Source organism: Malurus melanocephalus, unplaced genomic scaffold, assembly GCF_030028575.1.
Source record: "Malurus melanocephalus ecotype Western Australia unplaced genomic scaffold, MMel_1.1 scaffold_108, whole genome shotgun sequence".
In the NCBI taxonomy this organism is placed as follows: domain Eukaryota; kingdom Metazoa; phylum Chordata; class Aves; order Passeriformes; family Maluridae; genus Malurus; species Malurus melanocephalus.
Window position 1 is genome coordinate 364,169 of NW_026623340.1, and position 26,462 is coordinate 390,630.

Genomic DNA, 26,462 nt, shown 5'->3' on the forward strand with positions numbered 1-26,462 from the left:
ATGCTTTAGGATTTGTAAATCTATTACAGGATTTGCAATTCAACTTCTCATCTTACAAAGCAAATGAGAGATGTACCTAAATCTTATCTTAAAGCACTGATTCCTAAATCAAGGCTYCAGAGTTCACAATTACAGGTCCAGTGGGTAAATCAGAGGATAAACCCAGACTCCAGAAACACAGATGTGTTTTGGCTAAAATGAAATCTCCAGAAACCCAAAAAATAAAGCTGGAACTTCTGGAAAACACTTCTGGCCAGACTACTGCTGCTGCCTAAGTGTTCTAAGCACACCCATTTATTATGCTTTGGTGTGTTGCACTAACAAACAAAAAAAATTATGTAAAAATCATGAGTGATGCCTACTTAAAATAAATGCATGTTTTCCTCATTTGTGTCCTGTTTTGGATTTTTTTTTTTAAATTTATGTATTAGACAGCAGCCAAGTTATACTTTTAGGCAGGACACTTCCTCCAATATCTTGATCCTCAAAAAGTAATGCTTTCACTTAAAAACCAGAATACTAATATGTAAAAAGAGGTAAGAGCATCTAATGGCCTAAGATGACTCCAAAGCAAAATTAATCAAGCGTGGTAATAGTTACTTAGTACCTATATTTTTGGTACAACTACTGAATTTCATGCCATCTATCCCACTACTTTAAAAACAACACCAACCAAACAACAACAACAACAACAACAACAAAAAAACCCTTAAAAAATAGCCCAACAGAAAAACCCAAAGCCAAATCAAACCCAAAAAAAATACTTGCATGAAATGCCCCATGTAACATACAACTCTCCTTACAGGTGTCACCCAAAGTTAAGTCAAGACATATTCCACTCATACTRTCTTTGAAAAGCCTATATTCTCTCTTTTTGGGGAACTTTTAAAACATTCCTCAAACAGGTGCCCCCATGCCAGGTGTTGTATCTCATTTTTCAGTGGATTAGCAGCACGTACCACATCTTTTGCCTCTTACCAGCAAAATCTAATTCAAAAAGACACAAAGTTTTGGGAGGGAGCAGAGTAACCCACAAGGGAATTAATTCTTACTTTTACTTCACCTTTACACCTGATTTACTACTACAGTAAGCAAAATGGATTTTATACCATGAAAAAATTGCTGCTGCCCAAGTTGTAACTGCAGAAGGCTTGGCAATGTGTGGTTCAGTTCTTCCAGAGTATGCAAAATACTGCTGAAAACCCTTTGCAGTCAAGGATTAGACAAGGCTTGGCAGAAATCACACAGTGGACTAGCTGAAAGACCACCGGTGCTTGGAAATCAAGAAAAAATCCAACAAACCTAAATATTTTAAAACATGAGTAAGCCAGCTGTTCTAGAATTAGTCTCTTTGTTACGAGCATTATACCAGAAAGGAATAGATTGTCACCACGTGTCAGCTTTAGCTGACATCTGCTAGAAGAAAAAAAATAAAAAAATCTTCCCCATTAGGCAGCACAAGCTGCCTAATTTGTACATTATATATTTTGTAAAGGGTGGTCCCTATAGCACAATATTTAAAATAAATATGCAAATCATTATATCATTATTCTAAAAGATGTATGACTTCAACGAGGTTTTAAATAACCCAAGAGGCTTAACTGTTCTTTCTATTTTTTCATCAACTCAATAGACCCACCTGTCAGCTATGGAAAATTACTATATAAAAAGTATTGGAAGTTACACATGCTTTGTGCAAGTATTTGTCCTAACTGAAATTGAAACAGTTATCAGTTTCAAAGGTTTATTAAAATCATTCTYATTACCTGGTTTTGCACATGAAAAAGTTGTCAGAAAAACAAAAGCCTCTGCCAGCAAATGGGGTGTTTCTCACTGTACCCAGCACACAGCAAACCCTGACTGGCACCACGGCACAGGACAATCCCAGAGCACAGAAGACACCAGAGTGGTCAGCTGTGACTGCCTCCTGCTCAGGGACATTCTCCCACTTTTACGAAATTCCTTTCTCCCTTGCTCAGGTCTGTGATCCCTTTACTGATCCCAGCCCTCTGTGATCCACCACGGCCCAGAGCTCACTGTCACTGAAATCAGCCCYCTCCTCCAAATGTTTGGATGCTTCTGACCACATCTGATGGAAATGGTTGACCCTGTTGTCTCATCAGCTTCCTCCACCATTCCTGGCGTCCTTTGTTAACCAACCAAACCCTCACAACAGACTCCTCTCTTTCCCACCCACAACACCTCTTCCCCAGACAGAGCACTTCTTTTGTCCCTGAAGGGAAGGAAAAACACTGCAACTCTGAAAAAAAAAAAAACCCAACAAAATCATCTTCAAAAAGTACAAGCAAAATGCTTTGGAAAATTGGCTAAATCCAAACTGCAGTAAATCACTCACTGTTTGAGAGTTGTGCAGATCAATACCATAGAATATGAGAGCACATGTTCATGCAACCATTGGAGTGTTTTCCACATCTCCATTTCAAGATGATTAGCTTTTCTTCTGGGGGAGTTCCTACCTGTCTGAAAGCAGGAAGAGGTGCTATTATCTTTTTTATGCAGCTGCTGGATACGGTAAAGCAGTGGGCTGGAACAGAGATCAAGTCAAATTAAAGATGGTTTGGTTTAGTCTGGCTTTCAGTATTCGAACTGCGCTAGGAAAAAAAAAAAATTCAATTATAAAACTAATTATATCTTTAATTGCTTAAACAATCAGCCAGCTGACATTATGGTGTTCTCGCTACTGTGCAGGTGCACTTGCAGGTGTTGACTGCAATATGTAAGAGTTACATTGTGAGCACAGGAGCACTGGGAGATTAAAATACCACGGTACAAATGGATGGGGAAGTTAGCCAAGCTTTACAGGAAATATAATTCCTTTATTTTGACATATATATGAAAATATATATTTATATCTGCTTTATCTTCTTGTGAGAGGTATCTAACCTGTGGTTCTGACATTTTCCCCTTTGGACAACATCATTAGTTGAATCTGACCACAGTTTGTTCTTTGAGATAGTCACGTTTCTGGAAATTCCAGCACCATTAATAATTATTTATAGATAATAATCCACCAGAAATGCCTGCCTTTTACTCTGACACGTCATCTTAGCAGAATGGAACACAGTCTCCTTCAAAAACTTGCTTTGTACATACAAAATCAATTACAAACAGGCACAACTCATAGTGAATTGGGTCCAATATGTTCAATCACACAACCCTTTTATCTCTTCCCTATATTTCATCTTTTACACAGAAAAGTAAGCAGGAGCAGAYTCCAAGACACCAGCTGGKTTCACTGCCATGCAGTGATGTTTGSTRTTTTGTGAGCACATAATAAATTAGCTCACTTGCACAAATTATGCTGGGCTGAAATATGTCAGTGAAGCCATGGCAGGATTCATTTCAATCACGATTGCACAAAAGACTGAAACATTCTAAATTCACTTGCGAGCTGGGCAGCTTCAAAAGTCTAATCTGGACTCCATTTAAAATGTTATTTTTCCTGGATGAGAGAAAAAGCAGCTTCACTGGAAAACATTYTGTAGTGACTCACAGCTGTTTAGTAGTAGTTTAAAACTGTCTGAAATGTCAAACACACTGAGAAATCCTCTGCAACTCATAAGGCATCAGGAAGAATTYAGTCAGTATGTTTTCCACTGAGCTAATTTTGTAGCATTGAAAGTGCTGATTTGTTGTTTTCAAATAATCTGGTATTCATCACTTGTACATTCCAGTTCTCTGTTAAAGTCAAATTTTTTAATAACTTTCCGTTTGAATCTAAGGAAAGTTTTGACCATATGTTTCATGATGGCATTTGCAAAAGTCAAATGATAAAAACATTATTAGCAAGCTATTCCAGCACCRTTGCCAGTGATTTCTCCTCTCTTCTTCTAATAACTATTCAATAAAACCACAATGCTTTCAATTAAAATTTTCTTCTGAGAAAAAATTATAGGCAGCTTAGTGGAAGATAAAATGGTATCTGATATACAAAACAGAGGTCCACACAGTCAGACCTGTGAACCTAAAATATCTTTATGTCCAACTAATTCTCTTGGTTTTAAATACATGCAAACCTAACTGAAAGCTAGTCAGGAGGAAAAACTCAAACTAAAACACACAAATCCAAAAATGTCAGATTTGAATGTAATTATAATTAATTTTATAATTATATATAATTATGGATATATTATGGATATATATATATAATTATATTATATATTTTTACATATAAATAATTACACAAAATAAGTAATTTGGTACTTACATAGAAACTTAGCTGCTTTATTATACCCTGCAAAATCTCAAGAGGMAGATCATGGATTTAGAAGCCTCTCAAACCATTAGTGCTATGRGTATTGCTGAAAATCTGCTGAAATTATTAGTTATTGCATTCATTTTTGGAAGGCCACTATTTTCCAAAGATTTACCTCTCTATTGCATTAGCACTGGTTTTTGTTCATACAGAAAATAACACAGTATATCACAAAGAGCAGTGTAGTTGTTCTGATAAACTTTGGGTTTTTTATGGCAACCACTGAAATTATGCCATAAGTACAAACAATGATCAAGAGTACATGTAAACATATATACACATAAACTGTAATATTAAACTTTAACTTTTCTTTCTCCTCAGCTTCAGTCTGTCCTCAAGGAAAACCAAAGAACAGTACACAGAAGCCTGACTGTAGACAGTAATTTTACACCAAATTATCTTAGTATTTAATTTATCTGATGGTATTAGCCAAAAGCAAACACAAATTTTGAAAAAGAAAAGAAAAAAAAMWATTCCCRRAATCATTTCCTCAGCTGCGGAGGCAAGCACAGAAAATACATTCTTGCGACTGTGTTTTGTTCTCAGAAAGAACAGACAAACCAGGGCTGAGGACATCTTGTAAGGAGTCACGATGATTTATAACAAACCATTTTAGAACATATGCTGGGTATGCATGGTTAAAACCATTACGCAACGTTCTATTTCCCAGCTAAATTCTGCTCAGCTGGCGGCTCCAGAGGGTAAAACACCACAAAGTRAAGGATGGAAAGGACAAACTCAGATATCAGGCAGGGCACACCTAAACCTGCAGAATCACAGGGCTGAGCAGGAATAAAGCAGAATAAATGCACTTCCATCCCAGCACCCACCCACCCACATTCCAAACAGGAGCAGCATTCCCTGTGTTTGCTGCAGCAGAACTGGCTGAGCTCAGTAAAAKAATGGCACTGACTGAAGGGGTAAATGTTGTGGGGTTTTTATGATGCACATTTGGTGTTTAACTTTTGTTGACTGTGGTKGGTAAACCTTGGCAGCTTCCAGACACGGACACAGCCACGCTTTCATTATCCCTATCCCAGGGGACGAAAGGAAAGTGAGATGGAAAAAATCATTGATCAGGGTAAAGACAGAGAGATCACTTATCAATTACCACCATGGGCACCAGAGTGTCAGCAATTGACAGATAAAATGGATTTGGAGAGTGAGAAACAAACCCAAAAAATGAGAGTGGCACTGTCACCTTCCCCTTTTCCAGGCTCAGCTCCATTTCCCTGCCTGCCCAGTATCCATATCCCTTCTTAAATGCATTTTCAGAGGCATCACTGACTTTGCTGACAGCCTCAGCTGTGGCCTGCAGTGGATCAACACCTCACCAATTCCTTGTCTCTTCCTCTGAAACCAAATCCTATTAGCAATGTTTGATAAATGCTCATGTCAATTCTGTCTGAATAATGTTCAGTATTCACAGTTCTAGGGACATCATGCACTTCCTGAATCACTGATTTTTTTCATCCAAATTCCTGTAATAAGGCTCATATGACCAGTTGTTAACAATGACCTGAACCACTCAAGGCTTCCAAATACACCCTTTTTTCTTACTGCTATAACCTCTGCATAACAATTCCTTAAACCAACATTACTCTTGAAACTCCAGCTGATACCATAAGATTGCATTTTAAAACTGTTATATTTCAGAATTTTTAAGCTCACAGTATTTTCCATGATGCCATCTAAACTCTTCATGAAATAATTTCTATTCCCCCACTGCACAGATAGGGATTCTATTATRAGGCACCTTATCTCCTGGGCAGGGTTCTTAGTGCTTATCACAATGCCACTTTTCTATTTACATAGTAGGATTGACAAATAGATTCTATCCATATTTTTGTTTACTGAGCCATTTCCTGTGTGGAAACAAATTTGATTTAGAACAGCTCTGAAGTCTGGCAATGGAGAAATCTAATATGTGTCTGCCATACAAAGGTGGGTGAAAGGAAGTGCAGCAGTCAAAAAGTCAAAATGGAAAAAGAAAAGTAGATGGGGAAGTTGCTCAAGTTTTATGCTACTCTTCTAAACCTTMTTTTCCAGACAATTTTTGCCATGTGAGTCTCTTATTTCCCTCTCAAGCTTATTAATCCTGTACATTTAATTCCTTGAGCGTTACCCTCCTGGACCTATTTCATTTCAAAAGCAGGAATACAGAAGAAAGATTTCCAAAAATGAAGGACACTAGTCTCTGGCACTCAGAATAACAGACAGAACTGATGCTCACAGAGGTTCATATGATTGTTTCAGGACTGATTTGATTTAGGATTGGAAAAGTCTTGAGAAGAATTAAATTATGGAACAGAGCTGCAGAAACTTTTGCATAAGTGCTGTTCAGTTCCCCTTCTCATCATTACTTTTTCCCCTTTGTTRAACAGAGATCAATAAAATCATTCTACTCGTAGGTAGCTGGCATCTCAAACCCATCCTCAAGCTATTTCTATACATTCAAGATGATTCATATGCAGAACTGCAGCATTTAATCTTCATGAAACAGAAAATGTGAGCTGAAACCTCATGAGAACTCCAAAAATTCTCTCTGAACTATTACATAAATCCCATTTTAAAATGTTGTCAACTTTGAGAAAAGATCTGTAAATTATACCCAAAGACTTTTTTTTCTAGGAAAAACCTGAAGCATTCCAGCACTCTGATACCACAGAGAAATTTGTGTTCAGACTGAAAGAACGTGAGGAACACTGGCAGAAGCGTGAAAATCCAAGCTTCCTACCTTTTATTCACCAAGTTCAGGACTAGATTTGGATCACTCATCTCACCAGGAATTTCCCAGAAAAAAAAGGGAGAATGCTGGTAGGAGCAGCCCCGAGATTGTGATAGTAACAGTTCTGCTGGCAAAGTGTGAAGTGCAGATGGTGTCAAAGATATGCCAATAACTTAAGCAGGAGCTTCCAATAAAATCCCTTCCAGAGATTATTACCCTCTGTGAATCAAAGTGAAAGGGGCAGCTCGGGCTCTCTGGCTCTTTTATTCCACATGTTGGCAGTTTAACCCCTGGACATCCAAGTGCATCCCCCAGGGAAAAGCCTGCAGTCCAGGAGTATTTGTGTCTGTCCCAGAAAAACTGCCTCTAAAAAAGTCAGTTCAGTCTCCAAAGAAGCAAGATCATCACCAGAAACATAGAAATTATCTCCATCTTATCTACCTTCCAGTGACAGAACCATAAAAAAAGAGCTTTCTCAAGAATTCCTTGGAGCTCTTTGTGGCTCATCATTGCATTCAATGATCAAAACAGAAATGATTTTTCAAAATATAAATGACCTGCTCCTGCTTAGGAACATTGCTCAGAGAGTTAAAACCATTTAAAACCATTTAAAACCATTCAAAGACATGCTAAGGCTTCTACCAAAAACCATCCATGCACTTCTAACACCACTGCCCATAAAATCAAGCTTCTCCTTCCCAAACTGCAGATTGAAATGCATGCTGCAGATGAGATCACTTACTGACAGAAAACCAACACATAAGGTTCAGACACTGAAGTGGCATCTTCATGTTGGTGTATCTGTTTTAATTAGCTTTACTTTTCATGCAGGGTAAATAAAACATTAAGGAGTCAGCCAGACAGAGACACCACAAACTGTTTTTCAAATAGCTCCATGAAATGAGCAAGAATAAAGCTTCAAGAGTGTTATATTTACCTCTGTAGCTCCCAGGGCACTTTTAAGAACACTGGGTCAGGTACGCTGAGACACTGAGAAAATGTGCAATTTCTTTCCCACTGAGCTGTCAAGGCATTCATGCTGTGAATAGCTAACACCCTTCTTTGACAACCAGGCAAATATTTCTATTTTCTGCCATTCTAGGCATGAAGTATCTCCACGTTGCCTCAGYTGATTTAGTGCCAATTCAAGTCAAACTTTAGATGCCTGAGCCAGTAACCGGACAAAATATTCTTGATGAAGCCTTGCCACAAACTCATGGACTGCTGCTTAATACATTTCAAAATAGTTAGATAGTAAAAAGGGCTGTAAAGCTGAAAAAGCTGCAGAGAAGCAGAACACACATTCACTGAACTGCCAGAATGGAGATTTAAGTAGCACATACAAGTCAAATACGCTGCTGCTTCCATTTATTGTTAATGTTGCTTCAAAAAAACMCCAAATAAAATTATAGAAGATGATGTTGCTCCTTGAAATCAATTCTGTATTTCCAAATACATGTATTTGGAGAAGCATAATTAATAAACAAGTCTACCTGGGCACAACTGAGGCAAGGCTTGAACATCTTATTCAAGTGACAATTGCACACAGACACTAAAAACATTATTTTTTCTTAAAACTTTCAAAATAGAAATGGCTAATTACATTTCACTTGYACCTATTGACCAAAAGTTTTCATTTCTGAGGCCAGAAATGAAAGTGGCAGACAGAATTAAGGGAATATTTCTTTCAGTGAGGACAGATGCTGTGAAAAAGACTGAGAAACCACTGGATGAGTACTTCAGAGTTTTGGGGGTTTGTTCATGGGATAAGAATAAGCAGGTAGCAATAAAGGTCCTGTGTGTGAATACTTGAATACAAAACACAATAAAATAGATTATTTAGAGTACAGACTTTGTGCTTAAAGCCCTTTTGAGACTGGATTCTTTCCTTGAAGATTCCACCCAAAGCAGTGTTACACAGTGTTTCCTCACTCAAGAGGTTTTGATTCAGGCAGGATTTGGTTTAGGATCTCAACCCCCACACTTAGAACCCACAGAGAATTAAAATGCCATTCAGTGGCTAACCCTGAGCAGTACTCACCAATGCTGGCATAACCAGGCGTGGATGGATCTCCTCCRCTGTTCAAGGAGACCATAAAGGCTTTATCAGCCAAATCTGCAGCCTTTGGTAGGTCACAGGGATCAACGTAAAGCAGAACACCACCAAACCCTGCATCTTCCAGCAGAGAAAGCTGAGGGAACAGAGCAACAGAGGTGACCATTAGCAACAGTGKCAGAAAACATCATTATTATTTTAATTATTCATTCTGAGACAGAGGCTTTGCCATGCACCACGCTCTCACCACACAAAGCTGCAGCGCCCAAGTGCTTGTWGCACTCCAACAGATTTTCATGTGATATAAACACCTCCCTGAAAAAGCCTCAGTTTTGAAAATAATGTCACTAAAACATCTTGAGTTGGCCTTCCATATTTTCCACGTTATTATCTGCAAGATGTTCTTGMTCAGTTTACCTCTTCAAGGGCATAGCACATACTGAATGTTTGCATACACTGGAAGCATCTTGCAGAGGATTTCTGCACAGTTACTCTTCAGAGAGAAAACAGGAGTTTAAAGAGTATTAAGAAATTTAAATTGAATTTTAAAAACCTAATCTATCTTACCCAAATCCTGGGGTTTGCCTCCTGTCAGACAAACAACTTTTATTTTGTTTTATTTGAACATCAAAGCTTGAGCTGAAATGGGCAATTAGCTCCCAAAAATCCACAGATCTGGGCCAGAAATCAAGCAAACTTCCCCAAAGTCAACAAAAAAAGCATCCAAATACCATAACTTGCAGCAGATTTTCTGACTGGAAAACATCAGGTTTTTTTCTTTCACAGAAAACTGAAAAAAAAGGGGGATTTTATTCTGAATCAGATGAAATCAAGTGTAGTGTGGCAAATACTCCCATGACATAAAATGACCTTTCTGTGTGATGCTCTGCATATAAGGAATTGACTGAAGACTACTCAGTGATACAAAGTTCACTGAGTTCAGACAGAATTCAGGTATTTAAGGATTATCTGACTATTCACTGTGCTGCTCTACTGATGACTCCAAATGTCTCCAAATGGTCWGAAGAATGACTACAGGTTTATGATGTTTCTACACAAATCTGATTTCACAGGAATCTGAGAACTTGTATTCTGCACAACTCTGTTTCTTAGCTCAGTTGTCCTCCTTCTGTATTTTAGACCCTTCATTTTTTCCTGTGTATGCACATACACAATTTTCAATTTATCTCCTAGCTGCTGGTATTAAGGAATGTTTATGCCACAGTTCTTTGTGGCTTTAAAAGTATGTAAATTACATGAATATATGGAATTCAGCTGAAGCCTCATAAGCATTTGCTGTTCAGCTCTGCTTTACTCGACAGCTAAGACAGAAAGAAATATAAAAATAGCAGCCTACTATTTGCCATATTATAAAAATAGCAACCTACTATTTGCCATTTCTGTAAGTAAATATATCTAATATTGTGATTTGCTAAGATTTTGACATTCATCTGAATTCAGATAAGCAGATGCAATTTGAACCTGAGTCACTTAATCTTAACCTACCTTAAACAAGCAATCCATAGATGAAAAGGGATTATTTGAGAGAACTCTAATCAGATGAATAGGGGAGTGATAGAAGTGACCAGCTCAGATGCTTAAAAATGTAAAGGGTTAAAACCGTATTACAGAATTAAATGAAATGCAGGAATCAGGATTACCCAAATGGCAAAGGTTCAGTTATTGTTGTTTTGTTCTGTTTTCAACTCATGTTTGTATTCAGATGTTCAGATGGGATTTTATAGCACAAAAGGGTGGGAGAACCAGGGACACATCACAGCTACATGATGCAACAGGCAGGATTTAAAATAACAATTGYCTTTTCCTGCATCCATATCCAGTATATTTTTATTAATCCCTGGTTTATTTCGTAGCACACGAGAAAGGAAATACAGACTTTTTTTTTTTTTTTGTAAAGAGAGTTTTTAAAACTTTGTGCTTAAAAGAAACCATCACTATTAAATCCCTCAGTTTCACTGAGAGAAAGTAACTACATGTCTGTTATTCACAAAGTGCAGCAACCACTGCTGCCATGGCTACAATCTCCAGTAAGGAGTTGTGTCGCACATGTGAAATTACAAAACAGCTTTCAGATTTCAGCTATAATTGCTGCTTTTTAACTTTACAACAGTGACAGCACAACCATATCAACAATAAATGCTCATTGTTGATTCCATTTTCATCTTAAATAAGCCAACACTTTACCAGCCACAAATTGTCCGAGAACAAAGAAGCCAAAGAAGGCACTGCTTATTTTTTACATGGCAAAAGACTGTAGATTAATTCTTACAGGTAAACCAATTCACATCTATTCAAGTCAATGAATTATTTTAAATTGCAAAAACATAAAACAACAAAACCTGCTCTTTATGATTTTGGATGTATGCATTGTCCCTCTCCCAAAGCCATAAACATCTCAGAACAAACTGAAAAATGAGAACTCTTGAAAACAGATGCTGGTGCCCACTGTTAACCCTTTAGTTACTTATGACTGCTTAAGTCCTCAGTTTTTAGAGTTACTTCCAAAAATGTAACTGTTTCAATTCAGTATATTAAATCAWCCCATAAAATATTCTGGACTCAATTTAATCTAATATGAGACACGTGCTGATTTATCAAAGGCTTTGTCATRTACCTGGGRACAGATTAGCCCTGTAARCTCTACAAACCATCAGGCACCATTMAATTGCCTTTTAAAGATGATATGGCTGAAGCAGTGAAAAGACRGATTGAAACAGTCCACAGAACTTAGTATGGCTCTGAGGGAAAACTCAAAGCTGCTTCTCCATTTAACAGTGCCATCTCTGAGGTGTGGCAGAGGAAACATTTCCCTTTGGCACTGGCACACAGGAACAGAGACCATCTGCCCTGAGATGACCTGCAGGAAATGCAGCAGCTATTTGTGATTTATCACCTGAGAGCAAAGTCCAGCATTCTGAAGATCTTTTTCCCTGGTCTCTTCCCAGCTGAGAGCATCCTTGCACCTTCCAAGCATCAAACAGCACAAAACCAAACAGGCAATCAGCTTTCATCACTTTCCAGGGACTGCACTGGACTGGTTACCTGCTAACCCCAGAGCCTCAGAAAATGAAAACCGTGCACACCGAGGCATGGAGGTGTTCCAGCTGAAAACAAAGTGTGACTGGAGCAGAGCAGAGCAATTACTCTGATGTTCTGTGTGTGGCAGCCACATCTGGAGGTGAGTTTAGGCTGTGATTTTATGGGCAGAGAGCAGAAAATCACATCACACCTCGGTCTCACCTGGATTACAGCAAGGACGAGTGCAGAGACAGCCAAKAAAGGATTTCCTACACTGTTCTCTCACTGCACCTGAACAGCTTAGATCTGTTTCTAGATCCTCTCATCCAGCAAGACCCTAATGGCTTAAATTAAATGARCACCTTTTCTCCCCCTTCCACTTATTCCCAGCAACAATTCTKCTTACAAATAATTTAGAAAGTAGAAATGAATGATTAGCTGACAAGAGGCATCACAACAGAGCAGTTTCCTAACAGTGATGGTTAACAACGCTTCCGAATGCATCAGGGTAAGAAAAAAAAATGATGCAGATAACTGCGGATTACATCAACCTCCTAATTGGCTGTTGAAATAGCTTCTCATTATTTGTACTTCTTGTCACTGTATTTGCAACTGATCCCAAAAAATGGACAAACCTTCAGAGAATCTTGTTCTGCTGTACAGACATGATGGGTATCTCCATGGGGGATCAGCAGTGCAGTTTGTTGGCTGTGCTTTACGAGGTACAACACCAGCCCCGTTACTGACAAATATTGCCTGTTTAACTAAGACTTCTGGAGTCCTCTTTCTAATCTTGTCCATTTAAGTGTCTTGATCCACAGAAATGACTGAAACACTGATCAGCTGGCAACTTAAAACTTATTTCAGATGAGGAGGTAGCTCAGTACATTCCCTGAACGTGTAATGGAAATGGGATATTGAGTAGACAAGAGGCAGATGCTGTTACACATCACTGGGAAGGAATTAATAAAATCTGGGGAGCTTAGCTGTTAATGGAAGGGGGAGAAAACATGGAAGAAATCAAAAGAGTGACAAATGYAAAAGAATACAGAAACTTCTCCACAAACAAGACACCACAAAATCCAACCTCAAGAAACAGAGCTGAGAAAAACCTGTTCCCTAATCCATAGAACAACCTGTTCTTTTATTGACTGATACATTATTTAAGATAAAGCAGTTCAGTACAAGAGACATTGGCTTACAATTCCATACAGTAAGTGACTTTGCCATCGGGAAAGATTCTATTCTTACTCAAAACAAGTAGCACTAACAGGGACTGGAAAACCTGATTTAAAATACAGCAACTTTCAAACACATTCCACCACTTGTGGAGAGATTTTCTGCTTTTGATAAATCAAATTTTACTGCTGGAAAAAAGAAACAAAAAAAAAAGTGAACCAGACCTCTTAATATTCCTTTAGGTTCCCTACTATTACTAGGGTCAATACAAATCCAGTGACATTTTCTTATTTGATCTAATTCTGTTTTCACCTCTCCTACATAAGGCTTCAGACTTTCCATCCTTACATAATAGTCAATAAAACAATATAAATTAGCTGCACAACAGCATTTAAGAGTTCTATCTCATTTACACAATAATTTACACAAGAGGAGGAAAGACAGTATCTCAAAAATACACGCAAAAATAATATGGGTACCTAATACCTATTCCTCTGCTTAAAATAAAATATATTAATTAAAAAAAATCTCTTATTGTCATTATACTTCAGTGCAATGATCAGCATTAATTACACAAATAACAGTAATCAGTTTTTAACAGCTGCATTTTTCAATTCATGTGCAMTGTGCAAAAGACATGGTTCATTAATCTGCGACACGGCTTTACTGGACAGGTTAACAGTTATTAATTACTCCTTTCTACTCAAGTCCCAATTAAAACCATGATGCTCTGAAAGGATCTCCCATCTCATTTGACTAATTGACAGTACATAAAATGAGGAAGCAAGGAGAAAGTTACATTTAAACTGTTGGAAACCGTTTCACTGACACAACATCCTTTTATTTGTAGCAGATTGTTTGAGTAGAAAAGTGAGATTTAGGATGCTGTGGATATAATCAGATGCTGCTGTAATACAGAGCACTTGGAAGGTGCTGTGGTAACACAAACAAAACTYAAGGTGGAAAAAACCCCACTTAAATACACATACTTTCATTTATATACCACTCTTCCAAATTACATGCTTTTAAAAATAAGGTTTGGTTCCACCTTGAATTTTTAATACTRTACTCAATGCTTAATTCCCCATCACGAAGATCTAGGGACAGTGCTCCAAGGAGTTCTGTGGCAAAACTCTGAAGAGGTTTTGGCTTTTGCTGATCAGCCCTCAAGGGGCTGAGCTGAGGCTGTAAAAGGGATGGAGGATGCAGCCAGTTCAAGGGTGTGAAAAGGAACACATCTTTCCTCTGCAAATCAAGCACTGTCCCTGTCTGAGGAATGGCACCATTGTGATATTGAACAAACAGGGCTGGGAGAGGGATTAAGCTGCATAAAACAGCTCTAAATGCACACATGGAGGTGTCATAAATGACAGGCTGCTGCCATAAAGGTCTTAAGAGGGGGAAAACATATTGCAATGGAATTTATCAAACTATTTCTGACATACACTGACATATATAGGAACAGCACAAAACCAAAGAGTTGCTCTGTATCATGCAAGACCTTAAGGCTACCAGAGAAATGATAACATAAAGTGCATTTATTTGTAGAAAGACTGACATGGATATCTAAGATTTTTTAAGACATCTTCTTTAACCACTTTCCAAGCAAAAATTGTCTTTCACAATTTTAAATTTTCAGAATTTTGTCCTTCTTTTAATATCTAAAAAATTMTTTCTATGAAAGAGAGATTTTCCTTTTGTATTTCCTGGATGTCCTACAGAATGTGGGAAGAAAAGCAAGAAGGAAATGAAGAAATTTTAGGAAGTTAATCACAAAAGTCTGCATCTGAGCAATGGGGCTATACGGCAGTGATGAGCAGAAGTCACTTTGTGTATCAGTTTACCATCAGCTGTATTTTAAACTACATTCTTCTGTCTGRTAAGTGCTATCCAAGGACAGAAGGCCTTTAAATCAACACTGGTCACAAGTCTGTTGTGTGCTGGTTTGACTGGAAATCTCAGCACTGACCCCTGGACAGCTCTGGCAGTTGAGGAAAAACCTTGGGGGCTTCTTCCCCCACCCTCTCTGAACCAAAAACCATCTTGTTTCAATTCTGTAATCCTTGCCCAGAAAAAAAAAAAAAAAAAAAAAAATTACATCCTGGTTCTAAATGCAGATGCAGTATTAAGCTTATCAAGAACTGAATGTTCTGTCCCATACTTTTTCCTGTTTGCTGTCTGCTCGTCTTCTATACAGTTTTATCAAAGAAAAGYAATTTGTTACACATCAGCAGTTTTTAAAAATGGAATTTTTCACAATAGGATATTYGGACAATTAAACATAAGCCAGATATACTGCCAGTTCCCTGCACTAGATTTTAGCAACTTTTAATACAAATTGAGTGCATATTTTATTGCCAGATCTTGCTTACCACTGCTAAGAAATTCACAATGTTCAATCTAATTAAAAATGAAATTGAACTACAATTCCCCAGAAACAAGGGCTGATTGGACTCAATAAGCTTTACTTAATTTATTTCAGAAACAAAATAATTGAATTGCTTACAGTCCAGAAAAAAATGCTTCATTATTTGATGAGTATATAATACAAAGCCTTTCATATTGCTATTGCATTCCTACACCTTCAGGAAATACTACTCGCTCCTAAATAAGCATGTAGAGGAACAGTGTGTGCATAATAAGTATCATTAAATATTCAGTAAACATTAAAARGAAACAGGCTGTGTGAATGTCCAGATGAGAAACCTCCAGAAAGCAATAGCATTTCCCTGCTCACACTGAAACTGTTGTTTCTGATTATGTTTATGGTTATTCCAGTCTATGTTTAGACTCCATTACGGAGAGAATAAAGCTGAAGATCCATCATACAAAAAACAATTACACAAAGATATAATTATAATCTTGCTAAATCATCAAGAATAAACTGATTAGACCCTTTTTTGGGTTTTATGTGTTCTACCCAACTTTTAATCCAAAATCCACCAAATTGCCAACAGAGTCACAGACCAGAGTCAAAACTGCCAATGTCCCCTTACTTCTTTTTTTCTTTTTCTCATTTATTTGTTTTTCTATGAATAGAAAAATGAGTTAGGATTAGCAAATCAAATTTTTAGAGTTCATTCCCAGCACAGAGCACTTCTTACACAGGAAGCTGTGGCGTCAGGTACTCCTCACCCTTCTGCACCTCATGTACAAAACATAATTCCTGCTCAACTCTTTCCTGATCTATTACATTGCATCCAGGTTTCAAGCTTTTAAAATAATGCCTTGAATGTAATATAACAGTCTCTTTTGAGGCTGTATAACATTGTTATGTATTTTTTAATTTACATTTTATTTAATTTTATATTTCCGAGTAGAACATGCAATGATATAGAGTGTGCTATATGTAAGCCTCAGGCATATCTATATATCAGTTAGGAAAACTGAATATTATTAATTGGTTAATGAATATTTTAGCTTCATTTATGGAAAAGAGCAGTGTTTAACTACTTGGTTAGCATGCCTTTAAGTAAATCAATACTCAGAATGAACTTATTTATCTTCCTTATTAGAAAAACAGTCACAAACCAGGAGTGATAAAAGAAATGATCATAAAGAATGTGCCCCAGTGCATCAAGTCATTTCAAGAACTATAAATATTAAAGAAGTTATTACAAACCTTAGCAATAAAAGTTCTTTATAAATTATCAGTACTGATTTCCACTCTGAAGCTCCCCTGGAAATTCCAAAATTAAAAATTAGGCTAGTCTTAATTTYGTTTAATGACTGACATTTCAGAAACTAGAATTTTCTTCCACAAGAACTTATTCATGAGCTATGCTACACAGGACACATCATGAATGCATCTTTCATACCCAACATCAAGGTTTAAAGTGGAATGTGTAATAAACTGAAGCACCACTTAAATGTATAACTCTGGTACAGCAAAACTGCGGGCAATCTGCACAAAAGACACAACAGCTGAAAAAGCCAACACGTGCAGCTTTTGTGTCTTCCCAGGTCCTTTATTTTTCACCGCTTTCCACTCAGCACATCAGTGAAACAGAGCTCTGCCTCCTCCTGTGACCTACTAAATAGCCCATTTCACCAAAATGAAATAGCAGAAAGAGCTACACGAAGGAGGTCCAAGGTTGAAGCACTTGATGGGAACAGGGAAGGCAGCTGGATTAGTCTGGCAGTCACAAAGCACTACAAAGTCATTCATTCACCAGCAGTTAAAGAGAAAACAACAAAAAAAGGGCCAAACCAACAACCCTCAGCTCCTCTTCAGCAACACCAGCATACAATTAGTTCCAAAACATCAATCCAAAATTATATCCTTCCCTTGTCTTCAAAAACAGAGTGAAAAATATAAAATGTGAAAAATATATCCGTCTTTCTGTCGCAAAGATTTTTCATGTAGTGATTAGGAGAGGAAAACAACAAGACCAAAACAAGGTCATTCCAAGGGTGGTTAAGAAAGATGTGATAGCAACACTCTTGCTCTGTCACTCTTCTCCTCAACTAGGTCATTGACAGCACAGTACTTCTGTCTTTCTCTGACAATTTCTTGGGGCAGRAAAGACCAAAAGGAAATATCTTTTGAAATCTTGTATGTTAAAAAAAAAACACAGTTCCCTGCAACGGGCCCACTGAAAAGATTTAGCACCACTTAGAGCTCCTAGAACTCCACTGAACTTTCTAAATGACAAACACAATACTGCAGTTATAAGACAAATGAAAAAGAGATACAATAAAACTCATGATCAGTCAACATCTGTTACACCACTGTGACTCCTAAGACAGAACTTGCAGGAAAAGTCTTTAAGGAATACACAACTTCATCTGAGGGAAAAAATCAAAGCGAAACACCAACACAAAACCAAACAAAYTCCAGACCAAACCCCTTCAACCTAAAAACCCAAATAAAAGCTCCATCTCAATACTGTGATATGCTGCAGGGCCATGGAATGAATGATTGGTCTGACACAGAATGAAGATGACAATCACAGGCCCTGGTGTTTAGCCCAGGAGAGAAAACTATAGAAAATAAGCGAATATTTCCATGTTCAGAACCACCTTTTTCTCTGGTAACGGGTTTGCAAATGAGACAGAGAGGGAAAAAAAAAAAAACAAAAACCAACAAACCACAAACAAAAATATCTGATCTCACCCATTAATTTCTTCTCTTTGGTGACTGTCTGACAGTGATGACCAATCTTTGTATTTACTATTGCTTAYAAATAAAAAGGTCAAGGAAGCCAGTTCAGGGTTACAGGGCAAGCTCACTTTTGCATCACTTATTAATGGAAAATGCATCTCTATCCATTCTGTTTAGAAAATTGGTAGTTACTGAAATCATCGTGCCAAAGCCTGCATTTAACTGCACCAGCTTTACACCACAGTAACACCCTCAATGTCAATAAACTCAAACTGCTAAGGAACTAAAAGTCAGGCTTTCTGACCTTTCATTTGCTGGTCTCCCCTCTCAAGTAACAAGTGATAGATGAGAGGAAACTGCCTCAAATTGCATCAGGGGAAGTTTCAACTAGACATTAGGAAAAATTTCTTCACCAAAAGTGTTCTCAAGCAGTGGAAAAGGCCACCCAGAATTGGAGGAGACACAACCCCTGCAGGGATTTAAAAGACCTCTGGATGTGGCACTTGGGGACATGTATTTGATGATTTTTTTTCTCTCATAATAAATGGTAAAGCATTAGCAGAGTTTTATATACATGCTTTTCCAAATGTCCAAATCCATATCAAGAAATGTTTAAGGACCTATACAAAGGAGCTCATCACTGAAAGCTACTGCAGAGATAAACAGACTCTGAACTKAAATACCCCATTTCACAGAATAGTTGTGATTGTAATTAAATTGCTCCTGATATATCTTCGACTTCAGGGAGTCAAGACACCTATGATTGCCATTTTTAGGAAAAGGGATACCAGGGGGAAAAAAACATTGCTTCATACCTGCTTTGTAACCCATCCTCTTTCCCCTACGCACAACCTGTGCCAAGGAAGGATATCAGGCCAACAGAGGGCATTTCTTACTTTATGTTCTCACAGTGAAAGAGAGGAGAGATTTTCCTGGTCAAGAAGAACTTCTTGACAGAAGACTAAGGAGCTGATCAATCTGGATGAGAGACTGTCGGTGCACTTCACCACAACAGCTCATGGTGACAGGATTTCAGCAATAAAGGTCCCATGTGATGGCCATGACCTTATTGTCATGTGAGAGTTGAACCTTATCAAACACCACCCATGGCTTCTTTTCCTGAAGGGGAATTGTTCTGTAAAATGTATTATGCAACAAGTTAACTAGGGTTTTAYATTAAATAAAGTGAGTTTTAATATGGAAATTTTATTCTGTTTGCTAGTGAACAGAAAAAGGCAATTTAAGCTATTCTTTCCCCGTCACCACTGCTATCACCAAGTATTGAACAATTCTGCACCGTTGGCAGGTCAGAAGTAAATCTTATTTTCTGAATTTTCTGTATGCCCTGAAATGACTTCACCTTCAAAGAAAATACAGCATGTTGTGTGACAATTTCAGATTTTGTCCTTGCAACTTTCAGTGAATCTGTACAGTACTCACATCAAAGTTCATCYGGTCAGGTATACTTGCAAACAATATAAATGAATAAATTATCACTTGAGAATTCATTTAAAATACTACATTTTTGTAAGATTAATTTTGCCCTTCCAAAGAGTTCAAGTTTTTTAGGAAATAAGTGCATGCAAAAAAGGCACACATGAAAACAAAAGGCATTTGCAAACAGATTCTGTTGCATGTACGAACGCCACAGCAAAATAGATTCCTGTGCATGATAATTTCACATACATTATTTTAAATACAAATGCCTTAACCTTTCCTAATTAGCTCTTTTCTGATGAATCACATTACACTGAAAAGGAACAAAATTGCAGTTAAACACTGTGCAATGAAAACTTCTGTACTTTTATCACACTGTGTCACACTTCCAACCCACTTTGATAAACAGCAAAAAATCATCTTTTAGACGATTCTATAATTTGTCAAGTRTGAAGCACTGTGTAAATAATATACTGACACTCCTGGTAGGTATTTCAAACCAAGAAAGGTAAATACATTCTGCTTTGACTGGGACTGTTGCCACACACTGCTCTTAGGCAGAAATAGGAGGTTTGATCCCAGTTCTCCCAGTGCATTCCAAGTTCCTTCCTCATATTTTATTTTAAGGAATACTGCAGCACCTTACCGTGGTAAGTGACAGTAATTTCGACACAGATCCTCCACACCAATAAATTTCTAATCTGTCATAAAGATTTCTTCAGCCTGCAATCCAAGGATGGCCTGAACCAGCAGATCTGGGTTTGCCTTTTTCTCTCACGCTCTGGAATATGATAAACGGGAATGGGACATGCCCAAGTGGTTAAGTGGATTAAATGTTATCGTTTTTCCTCTGAGATTACAGTGGAGGTCTGACTGAAATGAGTTGTCAGGTCAGTTCCCCAATGGACATTTTATAACATAAAGCCATCACATATAACTGAATACTGATATAAGAGGCAAKACAGTCAATTCCCACTCCAGGGAAAACCAAGATTGACTCACAAGTGAAATATGTGCTCCCATCTCGTTGAAAGGGAGGTCTCTCTAGGTCACCTCAAGGTCACTTCTGAGGCTGTGTGGRAAGAATTCTTGTGTCTGCATAATAACTGACAGTGGGAAAACATAAATTACGGGTTCAACTGTCAATGCAGACATTCCTCCAGCCTTCACAAAAYGCAAACACTCTGTCCTCCATCTAAAATATCACCTATTTCTACCATAACTGAGCTGCCCTGGCCAATCTCAGCCCATGCACATTCTGTGATTATTCACACTGACAAGGCTTTCATCAGCAGATGCGGAGAGATTGGGTTTGCTTGGTTAAGGGTATTTTATCTAATGCGGAACCTGATTTTTAGAGACATACGAAGTGTACAAGTGATGTGAGATTTGAAACAAATAATGAAAAATTGCACTAGTTATTATACAGCATTCTRAATCAATAAAGGAAAGTAGCCCCCACTTTATTTAACTTAAGGTTCCAGTGATTGTGATCATGTGATTTTTGTTTTCTCTCCAAATGACCATAAGGAAATTCGGTAATCTTTTTGTTTGCAACAACTCTGATTGACTATATGTATCAAAAAGGATCCCAATCAATGCTTTAAGTAAAAACCCCAACAAAATAATCAATCACCTTGAATGATCACAACTCCAAACATGGAGAATTGCTCTCAGAAAATTACTTAAATTCAATACTAGAAGCATAGAAAAAAGCACAAARAAAAACCCCAGAAGCCAAATACAAMAACCAAACCCTCTCGAAAYATGAGTATGGAGAAGRRTAACATATAAAGGAAGCTGCCATTTAGCTCGACCCAGATCAAGAGATAACAACATAAGTTTAACTTTGTTTTGCATGTTGTTTGTGAATTATTCACTGAGATCTAAAGAGGAAATTAAAATGCCTCCGTTCTCATATTGAAATGCACAATCTTCTCCTGTTAAGTGAAAATATGTTCTCTGTGGAAGAATTGCCTTCTGCACAGAAGGTTAGTTTAATGTTTTGGCAATCGAAACAAAATATTCCAAGTGGTTATTGCTGTACTTGCAAAGAGGGTGCCAATTATATTTGCAATGATGGACTTGGTGTTTTTCTTTTCAAATTCATGCACAGGCATCAAGAGGCCCAAATGGCTAAGAGTGAAATTTTGACTTTGGTGTTCCATGGCATTATGCAGACAAAGAGAATGTTAAAAAATATAAAATATAATGCTAAAAGCCACCTCTTCCCTCTCCAGGGAAGACAAGCAGTTTTACATTTTAACCATCTATGCTCCACAAAATCCAGCTACAGACTATCTGAAAAGAGCAGTTCAAATAATCATAGGGAAAACAATAAAAAACTTTCCAAAGGCTGGACATTATGGAATGTAAAGTACAAACCCCTGGTTGCATGAATGCAAATGGAAAGGTTGCATCTCAGCATCCAGCAGGACCATGTTTCTACTCAGAGTTCTGATCACAGGGCAAATTACAGGTATTTTTGAAAGGGCAGAATTCAGAATGCCATGCATAAATCACAAGTGCTGATTTTGTGAACTAGTTCTCACAGCTGAATCTCTAAAGACAACAGCAACCAATTTTAAGTTGGTTTAATTTTTTTTTTTTTTTTTTTTTTTTTTTTTTAAAAAATCAAACCAAGGTCTGGATCTGGCAGTATTTCCTAAAGAGCCACAAGGCACAAAAATCATTCTTCTTCTGAGTAATCTGTGACATCCTCATTTATCAGATGAAACACTGATTCTAGGAATAGAACTATTTACYTCTATAATCTCTTCACTCATGTTTTACATAAATACTTTATTCAAGAACAGTGACTTTCGATACCTTTCAACCCAGTTCCTCAGTTCAGATATATAAATAAAATTATTATTAAGAAGAATTCTGAAATGAGGAGAAAAGACTTAAAARAGCATAAAATGTCAGAGGATAACCATAACTTCTTTTTAATAAAATATTAAAACAGAAACTACTACCCACACAAGTCACACCCACTGCAGAATGAGGGCAGTACTTATACAACACTTGTTGCCTGAAGAAAGATGACCTTTTCCTCTGATCACTATGGCAGAAAATATCAAATAAGCAGGAGGTGCAGTGCTGGTCTGTGCCCCTGCTCTGCAGAGCTGCTGGAATGGGCAGTTCTGAACATTACTGGCATTGCTTCACCTCATCCCATGGCTGACACTTGCAAAGAACCAGAATCAGGTAGCTCTCCTCTGGCAGGATGAGTTTTTATATAATATTCACCTCTCATCCCTACTCAAAGCTCCTGGATCTTCCATTTTCTTTTCCTCCTTTCTCAGCTGTTGTTGAAACGTGCTGGGAACACATGAGCTGGAAAAAGGCCCGGATAATTTGTCTGTCAATGGCTCTTTTGTGAAATCCAAGCTCAACTAATGCAAAAGACCAGCTCAATTAGCAGCTTGGGTAGGAAAAAATGCTTTATCATTCCTTACATAAGCAACAAAAAAGGGCCAAGACCACTTAGCAGAAGTACAACCAGTGCATCTGCAGGAAGAGCAAATTAAAAAGGTTTAGATTTTAAAGGAAAGACAAAGTGGTGTTTTCCATTGCCCTGCACACAAGTAGCTGATGATGTGTGGGTTGAGGGTACAAACTGAGGCAATGGATATCTTTGCTCAGCCCTGCTTCAGAACAGTTTCCTCACAGCAAAGCCATTTCACTTGACTTTGCACCATTTACCGGGACATGGCACTCACATGGTAAATTGGATGATTGCATTTACTGCTCACTTTTTAGGGGCTTGATAAAATAGAAAATTATGCTTGGGTTTCACACCTCTAATATCAGACAGGAGCTTTGGAAGACCCCACAATGAATTCTTTATGAGTCAGCCCATTGTCCATGTTTGAATGGAAGCCACTTAGTGTCTCACTCAATTTTACTGCACAGAAAGGAGGAGACCTCCTGTAACATTGGTCAGCCTTTCCCCTCAGGAAATAGCAATTCATTATGGGAGCTGGGCTAATTTCTCAAAGGATACATTCAGTGAATGTGCAATTAAACAGCCAATTGAGTATATGAATATGTAGAATCACTTTCCCAAGAGAAGTATCAGCGTTTAGGGTTATTCAAGATAACAGGACTATGCACCGAGCCAAACTGGTAAGAATTCAATGTCTGATTCAGCAGCAGGACTTCATCAAGTTCTGTATCAACACAGAAGAGAAAGAGAACAGGAACTACAGCTGGGAAGACAAGTAAGTCTGCAAATCAGAAGTGCCTTCTCAAAACAGTCAGGGRAAACCATGTGGCATCAGAAATGCGGAATAATCGATACGTACTTTCGGTCATTAAGTTACATTTCCCCTCGTTTGCTCTGCTAATAGCACATTTCTCCTTCCATGCAAACAAATCCAKGGGTTTGTAAGCAAAAAGGAAATGAGTAATAACCAGAAGTCCTTTTACTGATGCAACCAAAATGTTAATTACTCGAGACTATTGACAAGTTGTGCTATAATTATGCTTCCTTCCAGACATCAATTGCTTTTCTCCTACCCCACCCCTTACATATTCCTCTTACTGCTTACAAGAGCAAATTACTTTTTCCCATTTGTACTGTAAAAAGTGGAGTGAGAATTCCCTCTTTAATTTACTGCAGTGCACTCGACTAAGGGGATAAAAGAGCAAATTTTTGTSAACCATTTCATACTCATGTGGACAGACATAGATTGGATTTATAACTGCATTGGCACTGTTTCACTTTTAGGTGGCACAGGTCACAGTACATCATCCTTCAAGTGCTGGATGAAGTTGGAGGAAAATTGACATGCTCAGCTGAAAATTATTCTGAATACGAAAAGCCTTCTAGGAACTGAACACCGGAGCTCAGTGAGATTTGGCTCCAATCAGGAATACAAAAACACTTTTTGACTGCCTTTTTAGTCATCAACTATCGATTTCTCCAGTCAGTACGACTCCTGGATTTTCGTTCCCACAGTACCTTCATTTATATTTTTTAGCTATGTTTTAAACTAAGTTTACCAATAAAGAATTAAAATATAACTTCGGGATGAAGCATTAAATGATAAATCTGTGCAGAGAGACTTGGTTTTGTAACTTTGGTACATTTCCTCAATCCAGATCAGATTTATGCTATGGAGGACAGGAGTCTCCAGGCTTCTCTAATTAAATACTAGGGTTTGTCCCTTTTGTTATCAGTCAGACTAGGAGGAATATAACTGAGAACTCTGTCTACCAATCTCTCAAATGTCTCACTTTCTGATGAAGGAAGGCCAATGGTCTTTCTTCAAAACAAACATAAAATTTCTCAGGAATCACTAAAGATCAAAACAGCTTGGGCACGATTCCATGAACTACAAAATCAGGAAGAGGCAAAAGGTGAGTAAAAGAATCTTTCCAAACAAAGGACTGATGGGTGTGAAACTGCAGCTAAACAAACACCTTTTTGATAGACTATTGTGCAGGTTTTGAAGGCCTAGGTAGGATTTTTTTTTTTTTTTTTTAATGTAGGAAGTAGAGAAGAAATGCAAAGGCGCAATTCTTTGGACTGTGGGATATAGAACAGATTAAAGAGGCTGCTTGAGGCAGGGGAAGGTTAAAAACATGAGTACACTAAATCTAATCTTGGGGGGGAAAGAAAAAGGATAAAGAATAAAAGCAACTGACTTAAAGGAGAGAATCTCTGATAAATCCAGGGGAGACAAAGGCTAAGGAAAAAAAGACCACTAACTACTAGTACTTCCTTTAAGACAAAATAAAAATGCATTTTGTACAAACTRGCTAATTAGCAAAGTCTGCACCAACAATTTGAATGAATCAACCAGAATTCAGTTTGAATTATCCAGAGAAACTCTCAGAAATTTGGGAATCGAGATGAGATTTTAAGGGGATGGTAAATTAGAGAAAACCTGAAAAACAGGATGCTATTCCAGCAGATGTTACTAGATAATCCCTTCAGATCCAGATCCCCAGGTATAGCTTTACATGCTTCTATAATTTTTRTTTATACTACCTATATCTGTGGCTTGACTTTTTGAGAAGGGTTTTAGGAAAGGATATAATATCATTAAAAGTCCCACAGCACTCACATGGGAAATGTGTGTATATAAAGACTTTAGGAGCCTTAGAAAAAATCCCATCGTACAAGAAAAATCCACAAAAAACCCCAACTACAACCCCAGTGTCCTTAATAATGAAATGCATATAAAGTCTTTATGTTCCCTTAAAAATGTTTGGGTTTTTAATATGCTTTTTAGTTGTATATTTATATGCACATGCTGTATATATGCATTTAAACAGACACACATATATTGTGCATCTCTAGGGAGGGAGGAAGGGATGGAAGGAAAGGGAGGGTCCTACTTAAATGCAGATTTACAACGTAAACTATAATCTTCACAATTGTGCTAGCCATAAAAAGTACCAGAGGGAAGGAAACAAACAATGTAGACATTGTAGAAAACTGAAATTRCTTCTTCCAAAGTAAACTTATTTAAAACTAACAGTTATTAAATTGAAGGCTTTGTGCCAGTTKCCTTTATTCTAGGAATCTTCAATATTTTCCATTTAGCAAATCCTTATCTATAAGGGCCTGCCAATAACCTCTGCAAAAGCATCCAAGCCTCCACATTCCTAAACTTTATGACAGTTAAAA

At 37.6% G+C, this 26,462-nt stretch overlaps 1 protein-coding gene across 7 annotated transcripts in view; it reads right to left on the minus strand.

The window, feature by feature from the left end:
* NAALADL2 (N-acetylated alpha-linked acidic dipeptidase like 2) overlaps positions 1–26,462 on the minus strand; it is a 365,473-nt gene that overhangs the window by 107,343 nt on the left and 231,668 nt on the right. For all 7 annotated transcript variants that reach the window (XM_057369378.1, XM_057369377.1, XM_057369376.1 and 4 more), the window contains one exon: positions 9,046–9,196. In XM_057369378.1, the coding sequence (XP_057225361.1) occupies positions 9,046–9,196 (151 nt within the window). The remainder of the gene's footprint in view (positions 1–9,045; positions 9,197–26,462) is intronic.